The following is a 20,347-nucleotide window of genomic DNA, read 5'->3' as shown; positions in this document are numbered from 1 at the left end:
TGATAAGCCATTGCTTCGTCATACGCCCTTTTCGATTGGCCGTTTGCCTGGAAACAACACTTCTGTATCGCCTGTGTTCCTTCCGATATAGCTGATTGAATAAATAAAGTAACCGAGCAATACTTGCATGAAGCATACAGTATGTTTATCTTAAGCTTCTCTGGAATCTACAGGGTAGTTCCTTCCTCCGAATACTGTATCAGCACGAATGTTCCAGATAAGCTACTAGAGGGATGCAGTATGACTGAAGCCAGACCTCAGTTGTGATATTTTTGGATTATTTTGCCCTAGGGTTGTTTATGAGCAAGTTATCTTGTTGTTGTTGCAAAATAGTCCCAAACAAGTACTAAAATTCTTGACCACAGGTGTTAATCATTTAAATACGACTCAAAGGAACACATTCAAAATATAATGAGATCCACAAAGTAAAATTGCTAACAGCTTGTGTCTACGCATTCTACTGTACCTCAAACTGTGGCGCTTCTCATACAGAAAATTCCTGCATGCGCTTTGCGTATTTCTACTTCAGTACTTTGAACCAAAAGTATCTAAAATGATCTTCTCTACTGTATAACATTTACTACTTAAATATGCTCCCTCTTGTCAAATAAAAGTGCTTGTTTATACCTTGTTTATGTTATATGTTAATGACGTATGTGGCATTATGAAGAATTTTAGGAAAGTATTATTTGCTGATGATACAACATTATACTGCTCTAGAGAGAATTTTGAAAGAAAGAAAATTGCAATAGAAATAGTAAACAAAATCAAATGGTTTTAACGGATACAAAACTAAGTTGTAAACCCCATACTGAACATGTTAAAAAAACATCCAAAATCATATATGTATTCTTTACAAAACCAAAAAAATCTTACATAAGTAATCATTATATATGTGTATTCCTACATGTAGTTCATTAGTATTGCCATACCTTATCTATTATGTACAGATATAGGGTAATACAGATAAAACAAACACTATCCCTGTCTTTACTATACAAAGAAATTAGTCTTTAATATACAAAGAAATGATCAATCATTCGAAATATACAGAACCAAATAATTCATTTTTTATTGAAATAAACTTGTTCACATTTTTGGACTTGGTTGAATTCAAAACAGCACCAATAATGTATAGAGCATATACCAATCAACTCTGCCACAGCATTCAGAGTTTTTTTTTTTTTTTTTTTTTAAAGTTGGAATCTGAGAGGCACGAGTGATTTAATAAAAATCCAACATAAGAACTAACAAAAAACAGGTGCGTGTCTCTGTAGAAGGTGTTAATTTGTGGAATAGTTAATAGTTAATAGTGAAATGCATCCGACAATATGTGAATCCTATCCTGTCTTCAGAGAAAGGTTTGAAAAAAACTCTACCCAAATATTTGAATCACGAATAAAACTTGTTCTGTAGAACATTGTTAAAAGGTGTGCATTTTCTGTTTTGTTTTATTTATGACATATTACATTATTTTACCTAGTATTTATATTTATAGATCATGCAACAAATTATCGAACTTGTAAACAACTAAACGTCTATATCTATTGTTGATTTATTGTAAATTATTTTCCCATTTGTATTGTATTTATATGTGCAAAAAAACAAATCAAATAGTTAAACTGTGTCTTACACAGAACAGCTTACAATATTATGGTGTCTTTTTTTTTAAGGAAATGAATAATTTTACAATGATTCTTGCAATCCTTTGGATCAATTATGTATTGATATTACATTGGATCAAATAAACGACTTCTTCCCCATTGATGAGAACGATCCTCAAGGAGCGACTTTTTTCACTTGTTCAGCTCTTTTGCTAGGTTGTCTTAAAGTCTGCACATAATGACAAGCACATTACATAGCAGAGGTGATGTCACAGTGAGAAACATGTGGGGAGTGGTCCACTGTACTGTATAAAAGTCCAGGGTGCAATCAGCCAGGTTCTCAGTTAGAGAATGATGGAGAAGCTCAGAATCTTGGTTGCACTTGCAGTGTTTCTTGAGTCAGTGTCTGCCACTTCTGTAAGTTAAACAGCATAGTTTTAGTTTATCTTTGAATTACCTTTAGAAAGGTGTTTCCATGTTGTTCAACCATATTCCTGTTGGTTAGCACGGATGCAAATAAGAAGAGTTAATCGGACTTACCGTCCAATAGTTTGTTTTATTTTTTTTTTATGATTGAAATTCTAATCGGTCAATGTCTTATCATGTATGTCTCAAGCTAGGAGTGGTGAAGACTGAGGGCGGCAAGGTAAAGGGCAAAAATGTTCGTCTTGGGTTTAATCGTTTCATGGACATCTTCAAAGGGATTCCCTTTGCTGACGTACCTGAAATATTTGAGAAACCACAGCGTCACCCGGGCTGGGAAGGTGAGTCGATTAAACTGCTGCAAAGATGAACATGTAAGAGAGTATCCCATTGAGTTTTTATTTTTTTTTTAATTTGTGGATCAGTGACATTGGACAAGTAAGCCTGGCTCACCTTTTGTAGTTCCATGCACAATTTATTTGAATTATTGTCCAAACATTAACATGTTTTTTTTTTTTTTTCCACAGGTGTTCTAAAAGCCACTGAATACAAAGATATCTGTCTTCAGTTGAGAGCATTATTGCCCGGCACTAGAGGAACTGAGGACTGTCTCTATCTTAACATTTGGGTCCCTCATGGACGATCAGGTAAGAATTGAGATAATGACAGAGCATCAGTCATCCATTTTATCTATTGGTGGAGAGTATAGGTGCACCCTGGACTAGTCAGTAGTCAACCACAGGGAACTGACAAATACCCCTTCACACCAGAGACAATTCAGTCATCATGATGCAGGATTTTGGATTGTGTAAGGAAGTTGAAGAAAAGCCACAGACCAAAGCCATAGACCTTTGCTGAGATTCAAAAACTGTTTTTTTTTTTTGACTGTGAGACAAACCTGCTAACCACTTTCTCAATGGTGCCACTCATATTATTCATAACTAAATCAAGTTCATTATAATGATCTCTACTCCCCCAGTGGCTTCTGATCTGCCTGTCATGGTCTGGATATATGGAGGTGCCTACATGATCGGAGGCTCTATGGGCACTAACGTCTTGGACATGGCTAAGGAACTTTACGATGGCGAGGAGATTGCAGAACGAGGAAATGTCATAGTAGTGACAATAGGGTACCGTGTGGGAACCCTAGGCTTTCTCAGTACTGGAGACTCTCAGCTACCCGGTAATATGCGTCACTTTTAATGATTTGGGGGAATCTCCCACACCAAACCACTCAAGGCATAAAAAATCTGAAGGCTGTATATCCCATTAAATGGAAGGGTGTTTGAAATATTGGTCTTTTGACAGGAAACTACGGTCTTTGGGATCAGCAGGCCGCTATTGCCTGGGTCCACAGAAACATCCGCTCGTTTGGTGGCAATCCGAATAATATCACTCTCTTTGGAGAGTCTGCAGGTGGTGCTAGTGTGAACTTTCAGGTACGATGATGCTTGGCCATTTTTCGAACTGACAAACTGTCAATACAAATGGAATGCTCGCATCTTTTAGCGGCCTCAGACAGGTGCTTATCAGATCGACTTTATCATGCGGGCTGCTGTGCTGTGCGCATCATTTATGTTTGTTTTGTCATAGATCCTTACTCCCTACAACAAGGGGCTCATCAAGAGAGGAATCTCGGAGAGCGGTGTAGCACTTTGCCCCTGGTCCATCATAAAGAACCCCCGTGAATTTGCAGAAGAGGTACGAAGACATTTCTTGGACAGTCAAAGACTTTTCGGTGGATCTTTTAGACTTTTACCTCGTGTAAAATGATCACTTGTGATTTCATCCCTCTCTTAAGGTTGCTCGAAAGGTTAACTGCCCCACTGATCATAAGATGGCTGCCTGTTTGAAGATGACTGATCCTGTGCGCCTCACAAAAGCCGGCTCTTTCAGTCTGTCTAGCTCACCTGATGGTAAAACAATCCACCACACATCACTTCGTTTTCTACTCTCTGTGTTTGGGCCTTTTATCAATTTCACATCAGTAATTAAGTTTTATTTTAAAAATGAGATATGACTTGAGATTTCGAAGGAAACCTTTATCGATCTGAGGCATATATGCAAATCTCAATTGAGCTATTCCGTTCCGTCAATTACTGTATTCAAAAACTTCTACTAAGATAAGATGTTAAACTATTTCATATTCCGTCTCACCAATTTGTTGGTTACCCACAAAATACTGGCATTTCCCCATTGTTGGCACTCAATCCACAGTAGTAACCATCTAGAGCAGGGGTGTCCAAAGTCGGTCCTCGTGGGCCGCTGTCCTGCATGTTTTCCAGGTTTCTTTTCCTGACACACCTGATTCAAATGATCAGGATCGTTATCAGGTTTCTGCTGAGCTTGCTGATGAGCTGATCATTTGAATCAGGTGTGTCAGGAAAAGAAACCTGGAAAACATGTAGGACAGTGGCCCTCGAGGACCGACTTTGGGCACCCCTGATCTAGAGCTTTAATCCTACAATCTTGAAAAGATAAGATAAAAAAAAGAAAGAAAACAAGATGATAGCCCTTAGTGCACAATCATAAACACAACCTGAGGTATGATTTAGATTTCACTCATTACATAAGCCTGGTAAAACAATCGAGAAAATGGCAAGCTACCTCCGACAACAGCATGCTCCCACGCCAACTGCTTTGGCTGCTTTGCTCTTAGTCCTACAACTTTTCAGTGAAAATGGACTGTTATTAAAAAGGGTGTGTGGATGTCGGAATGAGTGCATTGACACAGGTGCTCATCTGGAGTTCTCCCACCTACAGCACCCCTTGTCGACAACATGGTTCTGTCTGCCGTAATCGATGGGGATTTCCTGCCTGATGAACCTGCCAACCTATTCGACAATGCCGCTGATATTGACTACATGGCTGGAGTCAATGACATGGATGGACATTGCATTGCTTCCGTAGATATCCCTTCAGTCAACTTGGCACTTGTCGAAACCTCCGTGTAAGCAATTGCTCTAAATATAACCAAATGTTCGATTATGACTTATTTGATCAACTTTTCCCTCTAATCTCTTTTTGAATTCAGTGATGACATGAAGGCACTACTGCGATCATTCACAAAAGACAAGGGCGAGGCGGGTCTGAAAGAAGCATTCTCATTATACACTTCAACCTGGGGAGATGATCCAAGCAAGGAGGAAGTAAAGAAAACAGTTGTGGCTATAGAAACAGATTACATCTTCTTGGCTCCTACACAAGTTGCTCTTGACCTTCATGCCGCTAGTGCAAGGTGAACACATGAATGTGCAATACATTAATATTGCACATGGTAACATCCATTCAATGTATGCTCCAATGTCTTGTATTTAATTTGTGCAGTAGTTGGTTACAGTCAGGGCATTCTGCAAACACCTGTGGCTAGTGACACCGCCACTCTGACTTGGAAGGTTACTGTGCTGTACTTTTGTGCTTTGAGAATCACATGGGGAACAATTCTGTATGAAGCAGAACAGCCTAGAGTTGTTATTATATTTATAAATCATTCTGAAAAATTGCAAAATTGCTCCTGTGGTTCTCCTACTGGGGTTTCTAGAGAAACATTATATAACACAGTTCAAAGTGTGGAAAAGTTGATGATCTAAAAATGAAAACTTACAGGTTGTTAATCATTGAAATGATCAGCACTGTTTTTCCTGTGTTTTTTCTTTTTGTTTTGAAACGCTTATATCTTTATCCCTGACCTGTTTTACCAAATACAGCATTTGATTGCGCATTAACCCCGTTATCAAATAACAATAGTGTGGCCCGTGAAAATGCAGAATGGCTATTAACCTCGGAAAACCACTAGCCACAGTTGCTGATAAGCAAAAAGGCCAATGTGAAGAGCTGGTTACGATGCTAATTGACATTTTCTTTTCCGGTGATTCGTGTGCATTTTAGCGTGTTCTCTTCTTGTCTCATTACAGATCTGGTCGCACCTTTTCCTATCTCTTCTCTGAGCCCAGCCGTATGGGCGGCGTCGCTAAGCCGTATCCCAGCTGGGCCGGAGCTGACCATACTGAGGAGATGCAGTACGTCTTTGGAATGCCTTTTAGAAAACCTTTGTTGTACTGGAGCAGCGCCCGCGATCTTTCTGGATATATGATCGCTTATTGGACCAACTTTGCCAAAACTGGGTAAAATATTGCAAAGACAAATCAAAATCAAACATCATACAGACTAAGTCAACAGCAAAATGTCTCAGAGTCATGAGTTGATGCTGTTATTATTTTTATTTTTACTTGTTCACAGAGACCCCAACAACGGAGGGTCAGAAGTGCCCACCATCTGGCCAGAATATAGCAAGGGAAAACGCTATGTGGATATCAATCATAAGATGGATGAAGGCTCTGTGGGACGGAAGCTGAGGAAGCACTATGTCCATTTTTGGGCCGACACTTTACCCAACATGCCAGATGTCTGAGCATGTAAAAAAAAAAAAAAAGCATCATATGGTTCATTGAATACATTTTGAAACCATGTGTGCATCTATCAAAATAGCTCTGAAAAAGTTGTTTTTGACAAATTGTCATTGGTTTTAGATTTAACAGACAAATGTAATTAAAGTGCATATACAATGCATGTTGTTGAACACCTGTACCAACTCTGAAACATTGCATTTTGCATATGTAAAATTACATAACTCATATCAAGATTATGTAAAATATTGAGTAAAATAAAATTGAGCAAAATACTGCATTGTGTATTTGTGCTCAGAATTGAAAAGTGACTCCTCAAACAGCATGTTTGTTTTTTTTTTTTTGTGGACAATACACATGGACTTGATGTTAAAAAATGTTTGGTGTCCTGCAGATCTAAGGTGTTTTCGTGTACATGGCCCCGGCACACTTGACAACTTAATGGTTGAAAGTACATTATGAAACAGGAGTGGACGAGGGTGATCTGTGATCGCTCTGTCCAGTAATTTATGATGTACCATAGTCCAGGCCAGTATATTACTTTTAAAATTTTGTTGGACCACAAAACCAAGGTAGTGTTTTTTTTTTTTTTTAGTCAATTGTCATTAAATTTGAATTTAATACTAGTTTAAGGGGCGACTCGGTGGAAAAGTGGTTAGCATGTCCGCCTTACAGTTTAGGGTCAGTTTGCATTCAGATATTATGAACTCTGTACAAATGCGACAACCCTCTTCACACGTTCTGTCTTTTTTGCATGTTTGTTGAAATCAACTACCTGTCACATTTCTGCCTCAGATCATCCATGCCTTGTAAGTTATGAATATGTACTGGAGATCTTTTACTTTTACTACAGTAAAGGAGCTCCGACACATACCAGCAAAGAAATCAATTTCCTCCATTTTTTTTGATCATATACTGCAGTACTCAAGGAGTTAACATGCAAAAGCAGACATCTCCAATTCTTATCAACTGAATACAATTACTGTTTTGTATATTCAGTTGTAAAAAAACTAGTCAAGAATTTAAATTCCAAGTTTTTGCTTCAGACTTGATAACACTGTGTTTTTTTTTTAAACAGGTAGGTTTGACCCCACCTTCTTACTTACATACTTGCTGTCAAAGCCCATGACAGGACCTGACAAACCTTCCCACAACTGACTGAGAGGAGAAAGCTATTACATAAAGGTTGCATTGTTCCTGCCATTTATTTCACCATCTAGCCAAAATGGCCAGTTCATATTTTCTGTGCACTTTATATTCGCCACTTTGACAGACAAGCTTTGATCTGGCTGCCCTCCACAGTTCAGTCCGTCTGCGTGAAGAGAGAAACCAGCTGAGGGATTCAATTAGTTTGGTGTGAATGGTGAGTTCATACGTCAGTTTATTTAATATTATATTCGCCACCCCCGTTACCATCGACGTTCAAAGTGCGTTGATTCCCCACACCACCACCACTATCCCACTAAAAGCATAATAAAGCTAGTCTTTTGAGCAGCTCTTTTTAGTGAACGGTTCATGAATAAAAGGTTCCTTCTAAAAAGCCACTCATCACTAGTTCTGAGTGTGTAGGCCATTGAGTTTAAAAGTTTTTGTCAAAGGAGGTGGTGGTGTCCGCCAAATAAAAATGACGGGGATTGGTGCTGTACCACATATTCCGAGCAGAGATAGACTCGATTGGTGGTTGACGGTGCTTTATGGATTCAAGTAGTTGATTGTTTGTAATATGGTGTATTGTAAGATGTGCTCATTATGTCATGTTCTGTTGGTTTTTGGTTGTGGGTTTATTTTGGCGGGTTCTGTTCTTTTCTGTTTGCAGAGTTCCTGTTTCAGCTCCTCTCGTATCACCACGCATTAGTCTGATTTAGTCCACCTGTCTACTTTTACCTGCCCATCCTGGTCCATCAATAAACTTCCCCTGCCTATTGTTTCCTTCCCACCTGTTGTATGTCCAAGTAATTTGTGTGTGTGTGTGTGTGTGTGTGTGTGTGTATTTAAACCCAGTTTTTAGTGATCCTGAGCCTGATGAGAGCCTGATTCTGATTTTAAATAATACAGCTAGTGTCGGATCAAAGTCGCATATCACCAGTCGCATGTCATCTGTCTCGTGTCACTCGCCTCTCCTCGGCGTATCCCTGTGTCCACTCTCTAGTTGGTATTTTTCTGTTATGCCAGCCTGCCTGTGTCTTTTTGGAGTTTTTGCCATCCTGTTTTTTCCTGTTTCTGTTCTTGTCTGCCTGTTGACAATTAAACATGGCTAATTACACACACTCTCTGCCTCAGAGCCTCTCTGCACCTGGGTCGCCTTTCCCCGCAATCACGCCGGCGTTGCTCCCCGCCACGCCGCCCCATGACACATTAAGCCTTCATAAACCTTTAGTCTCATTGTGACAGAGAAGTCTTCATTTCCATCAATTAATTTGCGTTTGGTTTTTGCATTGTGTGGCAACGGCAGTCATTTTTGCTCTATAATAAAAGTACAGGGCATCCATAAAGTCTCTTTACCATTTCAAATATTTATTAAAAATGCAATTGATTAGACATTTTATTCAGATTTGTTCTATTGTATTCAGTGTTTATTAAAGTTTTTTTTATCACACTGCATTTGTGTGTATCTTTGTTCGATACACGAACAAAGGGACATTACTGACCTTAAGCAAAGGATTACTGATGCCATTGCCACAATTGATGAGGCTATATTCTACAGCGAACATGGCAAGAAATCGAGCACTGTCTTGATGTGCTTCGTGCAACTAATGGTGCCCATGTAGAAGTGTATTAAATGAGGTAAAAAAAAATCTTTAATAAACGCTGAATACAATAGAGCAAATCTAAATAAATTATCGAATCAATTGCATTTTTAATACATTTTTGAAATGGTAAAGAGACTTTATGGACACCTTGTAATAAAAGCACATCATGAAGGCGCCGGGGGCAGGGCACCAAAGGTCTATAATCCGCGTGAGTGCAGTGAAAGGTTTAGTGGGTGGAGTCATATAGCTCCACACTACATAGAACTACTCCTCAATCTGCATGCTGCAGGTATAACTTACTCTATTTTTGGCAACTTCAGCTGGCTTTGTTCTTATTTTAAAATATCCTGGAATCCATTAACAAGGGGTGTTTAGAGCCTGAGAACTGGTGCAAAAAAAAGAAAAAAAAGAAGTTTGCCTTTCAGCTGCTATTGCTCACTCAAATTATGTCAGCATAGAGCCAACCAGTACCATGAGTCAGCATCAGTTTATCAAGAGGGTAGGTGCTTCGGCCGGCCTGGTGGTGTGTGTCCTCCTCTTCCTGCTGACCGGAGAGCGCCTGGGCGTGCTTGTGGGCACCGACTATTCCACTTGGCTCAATGCAGCTCCAGTGCGTGCTGATGTATGCGTCACAGCATGTGTTTCCCTGCTCTTGTTGATCTCCTTGTACAAGCTGTTTTTCTGCCCAATGGAGATGCTCAAGGGACCGGAGGATGTGGGATACATCGCAGGGGATGGTCACTCCAAAGCGCACACCGCCAATGATGTGCGCCGCCGCAGGAAAACTGGAGACCTGCCCCCGGTCTACCCAAATGGCTGGTACAGAGTTCTGGATTCTCATATGCTGGAAAATGGACAAGTCAGAGATGTTACCATGGTTGGTATGTATCACAGTATTCAGATTATGTCATTGCAAAAGTTTGTTGTTTGAACTGCTAAGATGAGTGCAACCTTTATCAAAGTTTGTACAAGTATCTCCTAAGAAAATCTTAACTGTCCAAGTACCACCAAAATTATTATCATTGAATGTATTAGCGTTAAAAAGATGAGCAAAAACATAAAGGAATGTGCAAAGAATAGATTTTTTTAATACATTTAAATATGACAATAATTAAACTTAAATGTATTTCAAAACAAAGCGAAATAGAAATTGTTCCTTAATACAGTATTAGTTTAAAAGCAAATGTCCCCTCCAGATTAAATGCAAGTACTAAAAACATAAATATACTTGAACTGTGTGTGAAAAATGTGTGTGGTGTTGATCCAGTGTATAACATCAGAATTGCTTGAAATCAAAACTGTTTTGATAACAAGACTTAAACCAGACAAAAGTACCATTAGACAAAGTACCATTATTAAGACTAAAACATTTACATAATATGCCAAATATAAATAAATAAATAAATATATATACTGTATATATATATATATATATATATATATATATATATATATATATATATATATATATATATATATATATATATATATATATATATACACACACCAAATGTGGGTGGTGTGCTGCTTCATTTACACTGTTATTAAAGAATATTGAAAGTATACTAACAGCTCAAGTTTGTTGTTTTGTTGTGAAATATGGATACTTAGTGACATTGTCATGTCTAACAATGCCTCTTTGTTAACACCTTTCCACCTGTGAGTGTGGTCAAAGAAACATGATTCCCTTAATCACATAAGTCTTCAGTCGGGCTCTAACCATCTGTAAAAGCACTGAATTTGTTTTGTGTTGTCACAAAGATTGATATGCCTGGATGTCATGATGACTGATTTAATGTTGTGTTGATTTGTTTTCATTTACTGTTGCCCAATCAAGTGAGCATTGAATTGTTTTGTATACATACATCTATTTATTTGGATCTCTGAACAGAACGTTTATCAATTGAAAGTTTTCTTGATGAATTTTCTTCAGCGTTTTAAAATATAAGAAACAACTGTATTTGATTTAAATACAGAATGTAATAAGCTGCTACCCATGTTTTCTTTTCTAAAAAAAAAGAGATGCGGCAGCACAATGATCAAGAACATCACTACAAAACTGTGAGGGGAAAAAAATAGGGGAAAAATTGAAACTAATAATGGTATAAAGAATTTGCAAGCTGACTCTACAACTCAAACTCATTAACGACACCATCTGCTCCAGTATTTTACATTGTTTTTATAGTCAAAACTCCTGCTGAGAGAAAGAAAAGGTAATTCAAGCAAGTTATTCAAGTCAAAACTGGCTTAACACACTCTTAATTGTGTAATTGCTTTTCTTAGGTGTAAAGTTGGTAGTGTTTCGAGGTGAAGACGGGAAGGCCTATGTGTTAGATGCTTACTGCCCACACTTGGGTGCCAACCTGGCTGTTGGAGGACGTGTGATAGGAATCTGCATTGAGTGCCCATTCCATGGATGGCAGTTTCGGGGGAGCGATGGCAAATGTGTAAGGATACCATATGCTGCAAAAGGTAATGGCAAATCGCATTGTACGTAGATGATCACTTTAAAATATTATATATTAAGTGACAAGATAATATCACTTAAGCAGTAAATTAAATAAAAATCTTGAACATTATTGCCTTCAGTGTCATTGAACGTGGTATCTAAAACGATTCCCCACCAATAAGAAAAGACGGTAGTGTGTGACAGTATTGTTTTTTATCTATTTGGTCTTTGAGTGCCAGACTTTGCAAAAGTGGACGTCTGGCCCAGTTGTGAAGTTAACGGTCAGATCCTGGTTTGGTTTCACTGTGATGGAGAAGATCCTCAGTACATTGTTCCAGAACAGGAGGAGATTGCAAAGGGCGAGTGGGTCTATCATGGACGAACAGAACATTATGTCAGTGCTCACATAGAGGTACGTGCTTGTGATGTATGGAAAACACCATCATGACACACACGACTCATCTTGTATGTAAAGCACATTGATTTTTGGCATGGCCGACCCACGAGAGGAATTATAGGCACTGGGCACTAGAAGATGCTAACACTCGGGTAAAAATTCACCTTCCATTATTTATATTCAAACACATTATTTCCACAGAATCAACTAAATTTCAAGTCAAAAATAAAGAAGAGGTCAAATTGAAAATGAATATAACCAACCAAATAGTTCAAGAGGACAACTCTTGAATGTTTGGGTTAGTTGCAGTTTGCTTCTAAATTTGTTGTCGTTCAACAGTAACAACCATCAACAGTAAAATTACAGGGATTTTAAAAAGAGAAAAAAAGAAAATATTACTTGATCATTAAATCCATCCCAGACAACATCTTCTGTTGGCAAATGAATGGGATCATGTTTTAGACACGCACAACTCTGGAAAACCAATCAGATAAAGGCTTGTTGAGAAGGTGACAACTATCGAGACCCTCATTTAAAGTGAAAATAACTATATGACCATCAATTTTTCTCTTGACCCATTGCTACCTACAAGATCTTACCTTGTGGAGTGAAGATGATCATGACAAAAGTTAAGGAGCAGCGTGAGTAATAGCCAAAGAAAAGCTTCTCTTCAATCAAGTGCGGAGGTTGAAACAACAAGTTTTAGCGGCTGTCATTCTGCAAGGGATGCACGCCAATTAATGTAGCCATGTCATCTCAAACGCCTCAATACCTTACCAAGAACCCCAAAGATGATAAAGGGTTGACTTACTCCATACTGTGCATTTGAACACATCTATATTAATTATATGTAAGTCTGTTAAAATTGCTCATTTGAGCTAAGGTAAACAATTTTTTTTTTTTAGTCTGCAGTTTTATTTCAAAATTTCACTTAGAGAATAGCTATTGTCATGCTGCATAATGCGGGGTTGCATTAAGATGTTGGTGTCACTGTAGGAGATTCCTGAAAATGCAGCAGATCTGTCTCACCTGACTCACTTGCACACACCGGGCATTGTCAGTGGAGTCGATTTACGCCACACAAACAACAAAATCTGGCACTTTGTTCGTCATGATTGGAAAGTAGGTTTACTTTTGGCTAATTCATCTTTGTGTGTTTACAGCCACCATGTCAGATTTCTTACAAGAAGTGAGCTTAATTCTTGATGGTGTTGTGGGTACTCTGTAAAAATGGGGCGAACATTGTTATATCACCTGTTTTAAACTGTGCAGTTGTCTCAATTCTGTCTTTGTTTGTTATTTCAAGGCTGAGTGGGCACCAGAGTGCTTTCCCAACAATCATTGTTCACAGATGCTGGTGAAACATTCTCTTTATGTATTTGGCTGCCATTGGCCTGTTTTGGACTTCAATGTTGTTGCTAGACAGGTAAATGTTCATAGACTGCTGTGTCATACTGTAATTATGATAATACTGTTTTAGTTTCACTCATAACCACAGTGAACCTGTATCTGTGGAAAATACTTTTTTAATATCAGTGAGAGTGAGTTTTACCTTGTTAAAAAAATTGCAGTATGTGTAATATACAGTAACTACAGTACATGTATACCTTAGCAGACACTGGTCTGATTCTGGGATAGGGTCATCCAGCCTTTCAGTGTTATTTATTAATAAATAACTATACATTTAGGGTTAACTAATTCTGTAATTTACTCCAAAAGTTTGGGCACACCTTTCTATTCCCAGCATTTTTTCTTTCTTTTTTTTTCATTTAAATTGTAGATTCTCACCGAAGGCATCAAAATAATGAATGAATATGTACGAAATGTACTTTATGAAAAAAGTTGAAAGAACAGAAAAACACGTTTTTTATTGATTAGATCTTTCAAAATAGGTTTGCTTTGATTAATCTTTGCACACTCTTGGTATTTTCTCCATGAGCTTCAAAAGGTAGTCAACTTAGGAGTTGGGGTTACATAAATTTAATGGATAAAAATCATGCTCAAAATTTTACTGTGTTCATCCAATTAGTTTACCGCATTCAAAATTACATTCTTGATGCGTTTCAGGTAGGCCCAGGAGTGGTGTTTTTACAATTCGACCACAGTTTCTTAGGCAAGGGAGTGATCATGCAAGGTGTGACACCAGTGGAGCCCCTCTTGCAGTGTGTCTCACATACAATATTCTATCAATCAAATATTTCAGCCCTGGTGCCTAAATTAATCTTGAAAGGAGAGTCCATACAGGTAAAGTCCACTTGAACACTGACATGCACATGTTTGCCTTGTCATAACTGTTGAACACAGGAAACACAACTGAACAACACTTGATCCAAGTGCTGCGAACAAACATTCACTGTACAGATTCCAGAATTATTCATTCAGAATTATTCAGAAAATATTTTTCTGTTTCTGTCAAGTTTGAGCGGGATGTGATGATCTGGAACAATAAAAAGTACATCTCCAAACCTCTCCTCGTGAAGGAAGATTCAGCCATCCAGAAACACAGACGGTGGTTCAGTCAGTTTTACAGTGAGAACAGTCCTCGACTTCGATATCAGCGTGACACTTTAGATTTCTGACCGTCTTTTGGTTGGTTCATAAACGCATACTTTAAAGTTTACAAACATATGTGTTAATTCATATTTGTTCTTTTTTTCCTCGATCAAACTTGAAAATTATCCTCTTCCTTCTCATCTTTTCCATGTTTTTGTGCGCCCTTGGAGGAATCGCCAAGCTAAATTATATCAAAACATTGGCGTCCTCTGCTGGACAAAATTCAAACTGGCACCTTACTGTGCTTTGGACATTGGAATAAACCAAGTCAAGAACGCCAAGGGTGACGAAAGATGTTCTGCTGTTGGGATCTGGGTCGCAAAGAATGAATGTCCATCCATCCATCCATCCATCCATCCATCCATCCATCCATCCATCCATCCATCCATCCATCCATCCATCCATCCATCCATCCATTCTATAGCAGCTTAGCTTCACGAGGGATAGCTGAAACTAGGTGGCAAGCAGCAATCTGCAGAACGTGACAAACGTGACAGAACGTGACAAACACGGGAATCATACAAACAACAGAAACCAACCTCAAGCAAAAAAAAAAAAAAAAAAAAATCAAACCAAAAAAAAAACAACAAAACAAAACCACACATTAAATTTCACAAGCAAAAAAGATGCACACTCAAACACAATACAGAATTAGGCTTACAAAAAAGTGGAAAACAAGACCAAAAACATGCTGACATTAAACAGCTGCAGAAAATAAACCTTAAAAGAAAAAGCTGAAAAGAGAAGCAGACATAAAAAAGACAGACACAAAACAACTTTTAAAAAAAAAGGAAAAATATAAGATGAAAACAGCTCCAACGGCAAACTATGTTACAAATTGGCTCTACACAATAGAAGTGATTCAGGTCCTTAAAAATGCTTTATATGATTCTATTTTATCTTTTTACTTGAAATGTACATCAGCACAATACAAAATTAATGAGTAATTATGGATTTGCATCAGCAAACTAATCATATCGTCCTCACTGCCTCAGTTCTTATTGTATTCACTATTTCTGTTAAAAAACAAAAACAAAAACACATTCAGAGAATAAAAACCAACAGTTCAGACGTGCTCGCATCAAAATCTATCATGTGAAACCCTGAAATAATAATCCTGAGTTTATAACAATAAAATAATTCTATCTCTAAATTAACCCCAATCAATCAGCCATCCTTCCTTGTCACTTTTCTAAATGTATACTCTTGTTTTATCAATTCTGAGACAAAAGAGGATTATCCCGATATCGTTATTTATAATTGATTGAACTTTCCCTGGCTATTACTGTACAGTGCCATCTACAGGCCGACTGGCTCCTTGGACAGAAAGGGCACTGCAGTGAGCCAAGGCCACTCAGTGCATAGTTGCAGCGCAGAAAGGTGACACTGAGCTCTCCGTGCCAGTCAAACAGCTCTGCCGATGGGACTCTCGTGCCAATTTGTGTGGCAACACAAAAACTCCTGACACTCCACGACAGTGAAAAGTATTCCTGTCGGCCAAGTCATACAGTAGTGGAACAGATGTCCTTTAGTCGGCCCATCTGTTGTAGTGTGTCACCCGCTTTGCCTTTAGCCCCAGCAGCTGTCCTGATGTTGGATAATGACTTCACTCTAACCTCTTTGCTTTATAAGTTACTCTGCATTTCAAAGTTCCCTCTTGCTTTTCAACAGCACAGGCATTCAGTGTAAATTAGTGGTGAATTTGTAAAAGTTCCCCATCATATTCAGCAAATGGAAATTTTCTTCCTAAGTAGTGAGTAATTTGCAAAGTGCATGTGTACAAATAGACCTAATTCTTAATGTTTGCATTTGGAGTGATTTAGTTGTCAAAAATGATGGGGTACTCATCTGTAGTGCAACATATTATTATTTATAATGCGATAACCTTTATTCCTGTGAAAACATAATAATACAAGAAAAACTTGCAACTCGCAACTTGCCTTGCGTCATAACATACTGAATTGTCTTTTTCGACATAGCGCTAGTTTTATGTCATAAACTGTGACAATTCTATTGCTACAATTACTTAGGTTTATTTACATACGCCACTGTTTTATAAAAAAAAGTTCCATTTTCCTCTATAACAATCAAATATACTCCTTTGAACTATGTTTAAAGAGATGTAAGTGTGTTTAAATATTGTTCCAAAATCCTCTTTGAGCTTTTTCTATTAAACTGTTTTAATCCACTGTAATACCATTTTCTTAAACACCTATTGACCTAAAAATGAAAAATATACATTTTCTTCCAGGTGACTAAGAAAATAAGTAGAGCACCTTTAATCTAAAGTAATATATGTGGACAACCATGGCTTTTGGCATTGGCTAATGAACAAATTATCGCTTGTAAAGGCCAACACACACGTTCCTTAGCCGCATTTAGCATAACTCGACACTTAGCTCAATATTAAAATTTACTAGCGATGGAACAACAATTCAAATGTTTTTCTGTTATCACAAATTCACGAATAAATGAAACAATTAAATCTTTATACTTATATATATACTTATATGGTATACACACACACACACACACACATATATATATATATATATATATATATATATATATATATATATATATGTTTGTATATGTATATATGTTTGTATATGTATATATGTTTGTATATGTATATATATATATATATATATATATATATATATATGTTTTTACAGTGCATACAGGAAAAGTGCTTCACTTTTTTCACATTTTGCCATTTTATATCCTCATTTAAATTGCATTAATCTTGCCTCATAATTCTACACACCATACCCCATTATCATTATGACAATGTGAGTTAGAAAACTAAGAAATCACATTTATATACATACTGTAAGTAATCATAGAGTAAAGCTAATAATTGAGCTCAGGTGCATAATTTTTCCACTTTTTTCTACAGCTTAAGTGGAGTCCACCTGCAGTGAATTCAGTTGATTGGACATAATTTGTAAAAGCACACACTTGTCTTACAATTGATTGTGCATGTTAGGGCACAAACACTAAGCATGAAGGAAGTCAAAGAAATGTCCGTAGACCTGCGAGACAGGCTGCCTTAAGGCACAAATCTGGGGAAGAATACAAAAAAAAAAAATGCTGCTTTGACCATAGTGGCCTCCATTATTTGTAAATGGAAGACATTTGGAACCTGTCTAAACTTGGCGACCGGGGGGAATGGCCTTAGGGAGGTGTCCAAAAACCCGATGGTCACTCAGAGATCCAGCGTTCCTCTTTAGACAGAGGAGAGCCTTCCAAAAAGGGCAAACATCCCTGCAGAATGACACTCCGCAGTAGAAAGAGTACAATGCTTTAGAAAACTGTTCTTTCTTTCTGGGTCATTGTCATTAGAAGTCCAAAAGCACTTTGCATACTCAACATATTATTAGCAGCAAAATCACCTGACTCCTTTTGCGGCACTGTCTACTACTAAGTACTACAGTATAATACAATCTATAATACAATCAAGGCTTTCATTGATGGCCTTAACACTCTGAAGTGCTGAACCACATTTACAAGATACAGTGATTCCCCAAATATAGGACACACCGGTGTATAGGATGCACCTATACGATTAATATTGTAGGTAAGAATACAGCTCATATTAACATGCACATCTGTGCGTCAAAAATCGACTTATATGGCTGACAGATCAATCTTCCTTGAATGGTGTAAAAAAAAAAAAATCTAATCTTTAAATTACCGTTCATAGCATGCAGCCATACTGGTGGCCTTCATTTTTGGGAAAAAGAGTACGTCTTGACAACTGTAAATATGGTAAAGATTGTTCTATGAAGTTGTATTGCTTTATTTCCAACGGTCAATGAAATATAACAAAGAGAATATCCATTTGATGGTGTTTGTTTGGCCTGGATTGTTTACATCAAGTTGTGTTGATTTTTTTTCCCGCATTTTTATGTGTTGTCATGTCAATCCAATTTGCCCCGTGCTTTGACAATGTATTGTCCTTGCAGATGAAATTTAAGCTATCACCAAATGGACTGTTTCTTTAACCAATTACTTTTCAAATTTCGTCTCAAGGCCTCAGTCTCTGTTACGTCAGCCTCTATTACATCAGCCTCCCACTCATCCACATGTAGACATTTTTAAGGTAGCTGAAGCAGGGGACCTCCTCCTTGATTTTTACTCATTAATATTTAACCAAGCATTCTTGTCAAGCACCATAAGCAAAAACATTAAGTGCACTCAGATGTCATCACTGTCAACCAAATGTGTATGTGAGTGTTTTTTTTTTTTTTAAATCAAGGAAGAAAAACTACAATACTTTGAAAGTTGATTTAGATCATAGAGATTTCTAATTGCCAGATACATGTTCCTTTTAAGTGCACATCCAAGACTTACTTTACTGTGTCGAACCATCCTGATAAAAATGCCTGAGGTATGTTGTCACATCACTACACATTTATATAAACAAGGGTAACTTGCACAAGAATAGTTTGATAAATAAATTCTTCCAAGAGAGTTTCATACCGGCAATATAATCACTTCCTTTTTCAACTTGTTTGATTCTGTATTTGTGTCAAGTTATATCTTTTTTGGGGAATAAAGCTGTAATAGGCTACTAAGTGATACTCAGAGAGGAATAAAGTCATAATTCTAATGCATGAATATCAATAAATCTGTTTTGATGATTGAACAAGCTTAGCAGAAGTTGTTTCAATCTCTGTAGTTCTTTCTTAGAGCACACAAACATTTACACAATGCGTCTCTGTCCCCGCACTAACAGGCCTCTCCAATTTGACACACCTATTGATCTGTATAGATCTGCTATTCAACCCCCACTGTTTTTCCTAGCAAATGTAGCAGAAAGCTAAAATCCATGTGGTGTGCACGAGCACTGAATGCTTCAGTTCGGCATGGACAAAGTGAAGTACAGACAGGGTTAACGCATCTATGATTTATGTGGGACATAACATGAGAAACACATCAAGGAAACAGGCTTCAATTTGACATTGACTCACTGAAGCACTCATTTCAAAGACCTCATCAGCTTTGTTTATGTCAAAGTGTTGACAAGTGGAAGAGGCCTGCCCTCTCTCTCTTGATCAGAAAACATGGGTTGCATGTTACAGTCATTCAACCATAATAAACATCTTTCCGTGATAAAAGCATTGTGTACAAGAAACACATGCATGTTTTGCACAAAAGCGGAGAGCACGCTATCACGCTTGCATTGTGTATGAGAAACACAGGCATGATTTCCGCGATCACGCTAACTGCACTGATATATGATATATATATATATATATATATATATATATATATATATATATATATATATATATATATATATATATATATTGCTCAACAACTAAAAAAAAAAAGATTTGGGTGAAAAATTTGTCATGGTTGGGCATAGCGGCTTGAGGAGGTGTGTGATGTGGGAAAGGCGGAACCAATAAGATGCAGAACGGACTGGGATGAGGCTCAAATGACGTGGATTTAATAACAAACGAAGGCAGGGTTGGAAAGAACCCAAAATACAAAGTACAACAAAAACGCTAAACTCAAACTTACTGGGGTAACAGGAATAGGAGGCAACAAGGGAAGGATGGGTTCAGGGCAGCACGAGGCAAGAGAGCGGGGGGAAGACGTACAATGACCCGACAAGGGACGGGGCAAAACACTGGGGCTTGAATACTAACAGAACTAATTAAGACGCCTGTTAACAACAAGGGGCGGGGGGAAACTGACTGGTGGAAACAATAGCCTGGAACACACGGGTGACAGGTGAAGCTAATTACAGTGAC

General features: G+C 37.7%; 2 protein-coding genes across 2 annotated transcripts; both read left to right on the top strand.

The window, feature by feature from the left end:
- Nucleotides 1–1,955: 1,955 nt before the first annotated feature.
- Nucleotides 1,956–6,709, top strand: LOC148411467 (bile salt-activated lipase-like). Its single transcript, XM_088435464.1, has 11 exons — nt 1,956–2,021; nt 2,221–2,368; nt 2,555–2,674; nt 3,007–3,210; nt 3,336–3,466; nt 3,621–3,728; nt 3,829–3,943; nt 4,791–4,977; nt 5,062–5,265; nt 5,942–6,151; nt 6,267–6,709. Exons 1-11 carry the CDS (start codon nt 1,956–1,958, stop codon nt 6,436–6,438), a joined length of 1,665 nt encoding a protein of 554 aa, XP_088291590.1. The 3' UTR covers nt 6,439–6,709.
- Nucleotides 6,710–9,655: 2,946 nt separating this feature from the next.
- LOC148411466 (cholesterol 7-desaturase nvd) lies at nt 9,656–14,608 on the top strand. Its single transcript, XM_088435470.1, has 7 exons — nt 9,656–10,064; nt 11,467–11,655; nt 11,866–12,044; nt 13,026–13,151; nt 13,336–13,455; nt 14,097–14,273; nt 14,447–14,608. Exons 1-7 carry the CDS (start codon nt 9,656–9,658, stop codon nt 14,606–14,608), a joined length of 1,362 nt encoding a protein of 453 aa, XP_088291596.1.
- Nucleotides 14,609–20,347: the final 5,739 nt, after the last annotated feature.

This window comes from Hippichthys cyanospilos, chromosome 15, assembly GCF_059441005.1.
Source record: "Hippichthys cyanospilos isolate Australia breed blue-spotted pipefish chromosome 15, RoL_Hcya_1.0, whole genome shotgun sequence".
In the NCBI taxonomy this organism is placed as follows: domain Eukaryota; kingdom Metazoa; phylum Chordata; class Actinopteri; order Syngnathiformes; family Syngnathidae; genus Hippichthys; species Hippichthys cyanospilos.
Note: the sequence above shows the minus strand (reverse complement) of the source record. Positions and strands in the feature narration are given on the sequence as shown.

Bases quoted from the DNA above. Each gene is read 5' to 3' on its own strand.
- LOC148411467 (XM_088435464.1), top strand. From the start codon at position 1,956: ATGATGGAGAAGCTCAGAATCTTGGTTGCACTTGCAGTGTTTCTTGAG. The intron at 2,369-2,554 runs GTGAGTCGATTA...TTTTTTCCACAG, and splicing joins GCGTCACCCGGGCTGGGAAG to GTGTTCTAAAAGCCACTGAA. The intron at 3,729-3,828 runs GTACGAAGACAT...CCCTCTCTTAAG, and splicing joins CCCGTGAATTTGCAGAAGAG to GTTGCTCGAAAGGTTAACTG.
- LOC148411466 (XM_088435470.1), top strand. From the start codon at position 9,656: ATGAGTCAGCATCAGTTTATCAAGAGGGTAGGTGCTTCGGCCGGCCTG. The intron at 11,656-11,865 runs GTAATGGCAAAT...TTGGTCTTTGAG, and splicing joins GATACCATATGCTGCAAAAG to TGCCAGACTTTGCAAAAGTG. The intron at 14,274-14,446 runs GTAAAGTCCACT...GTTTCTGTCAAG, and splicing joins TGAAAGGAGAGTCCATACAG to TTTGAGCGGGATGTGATGAT.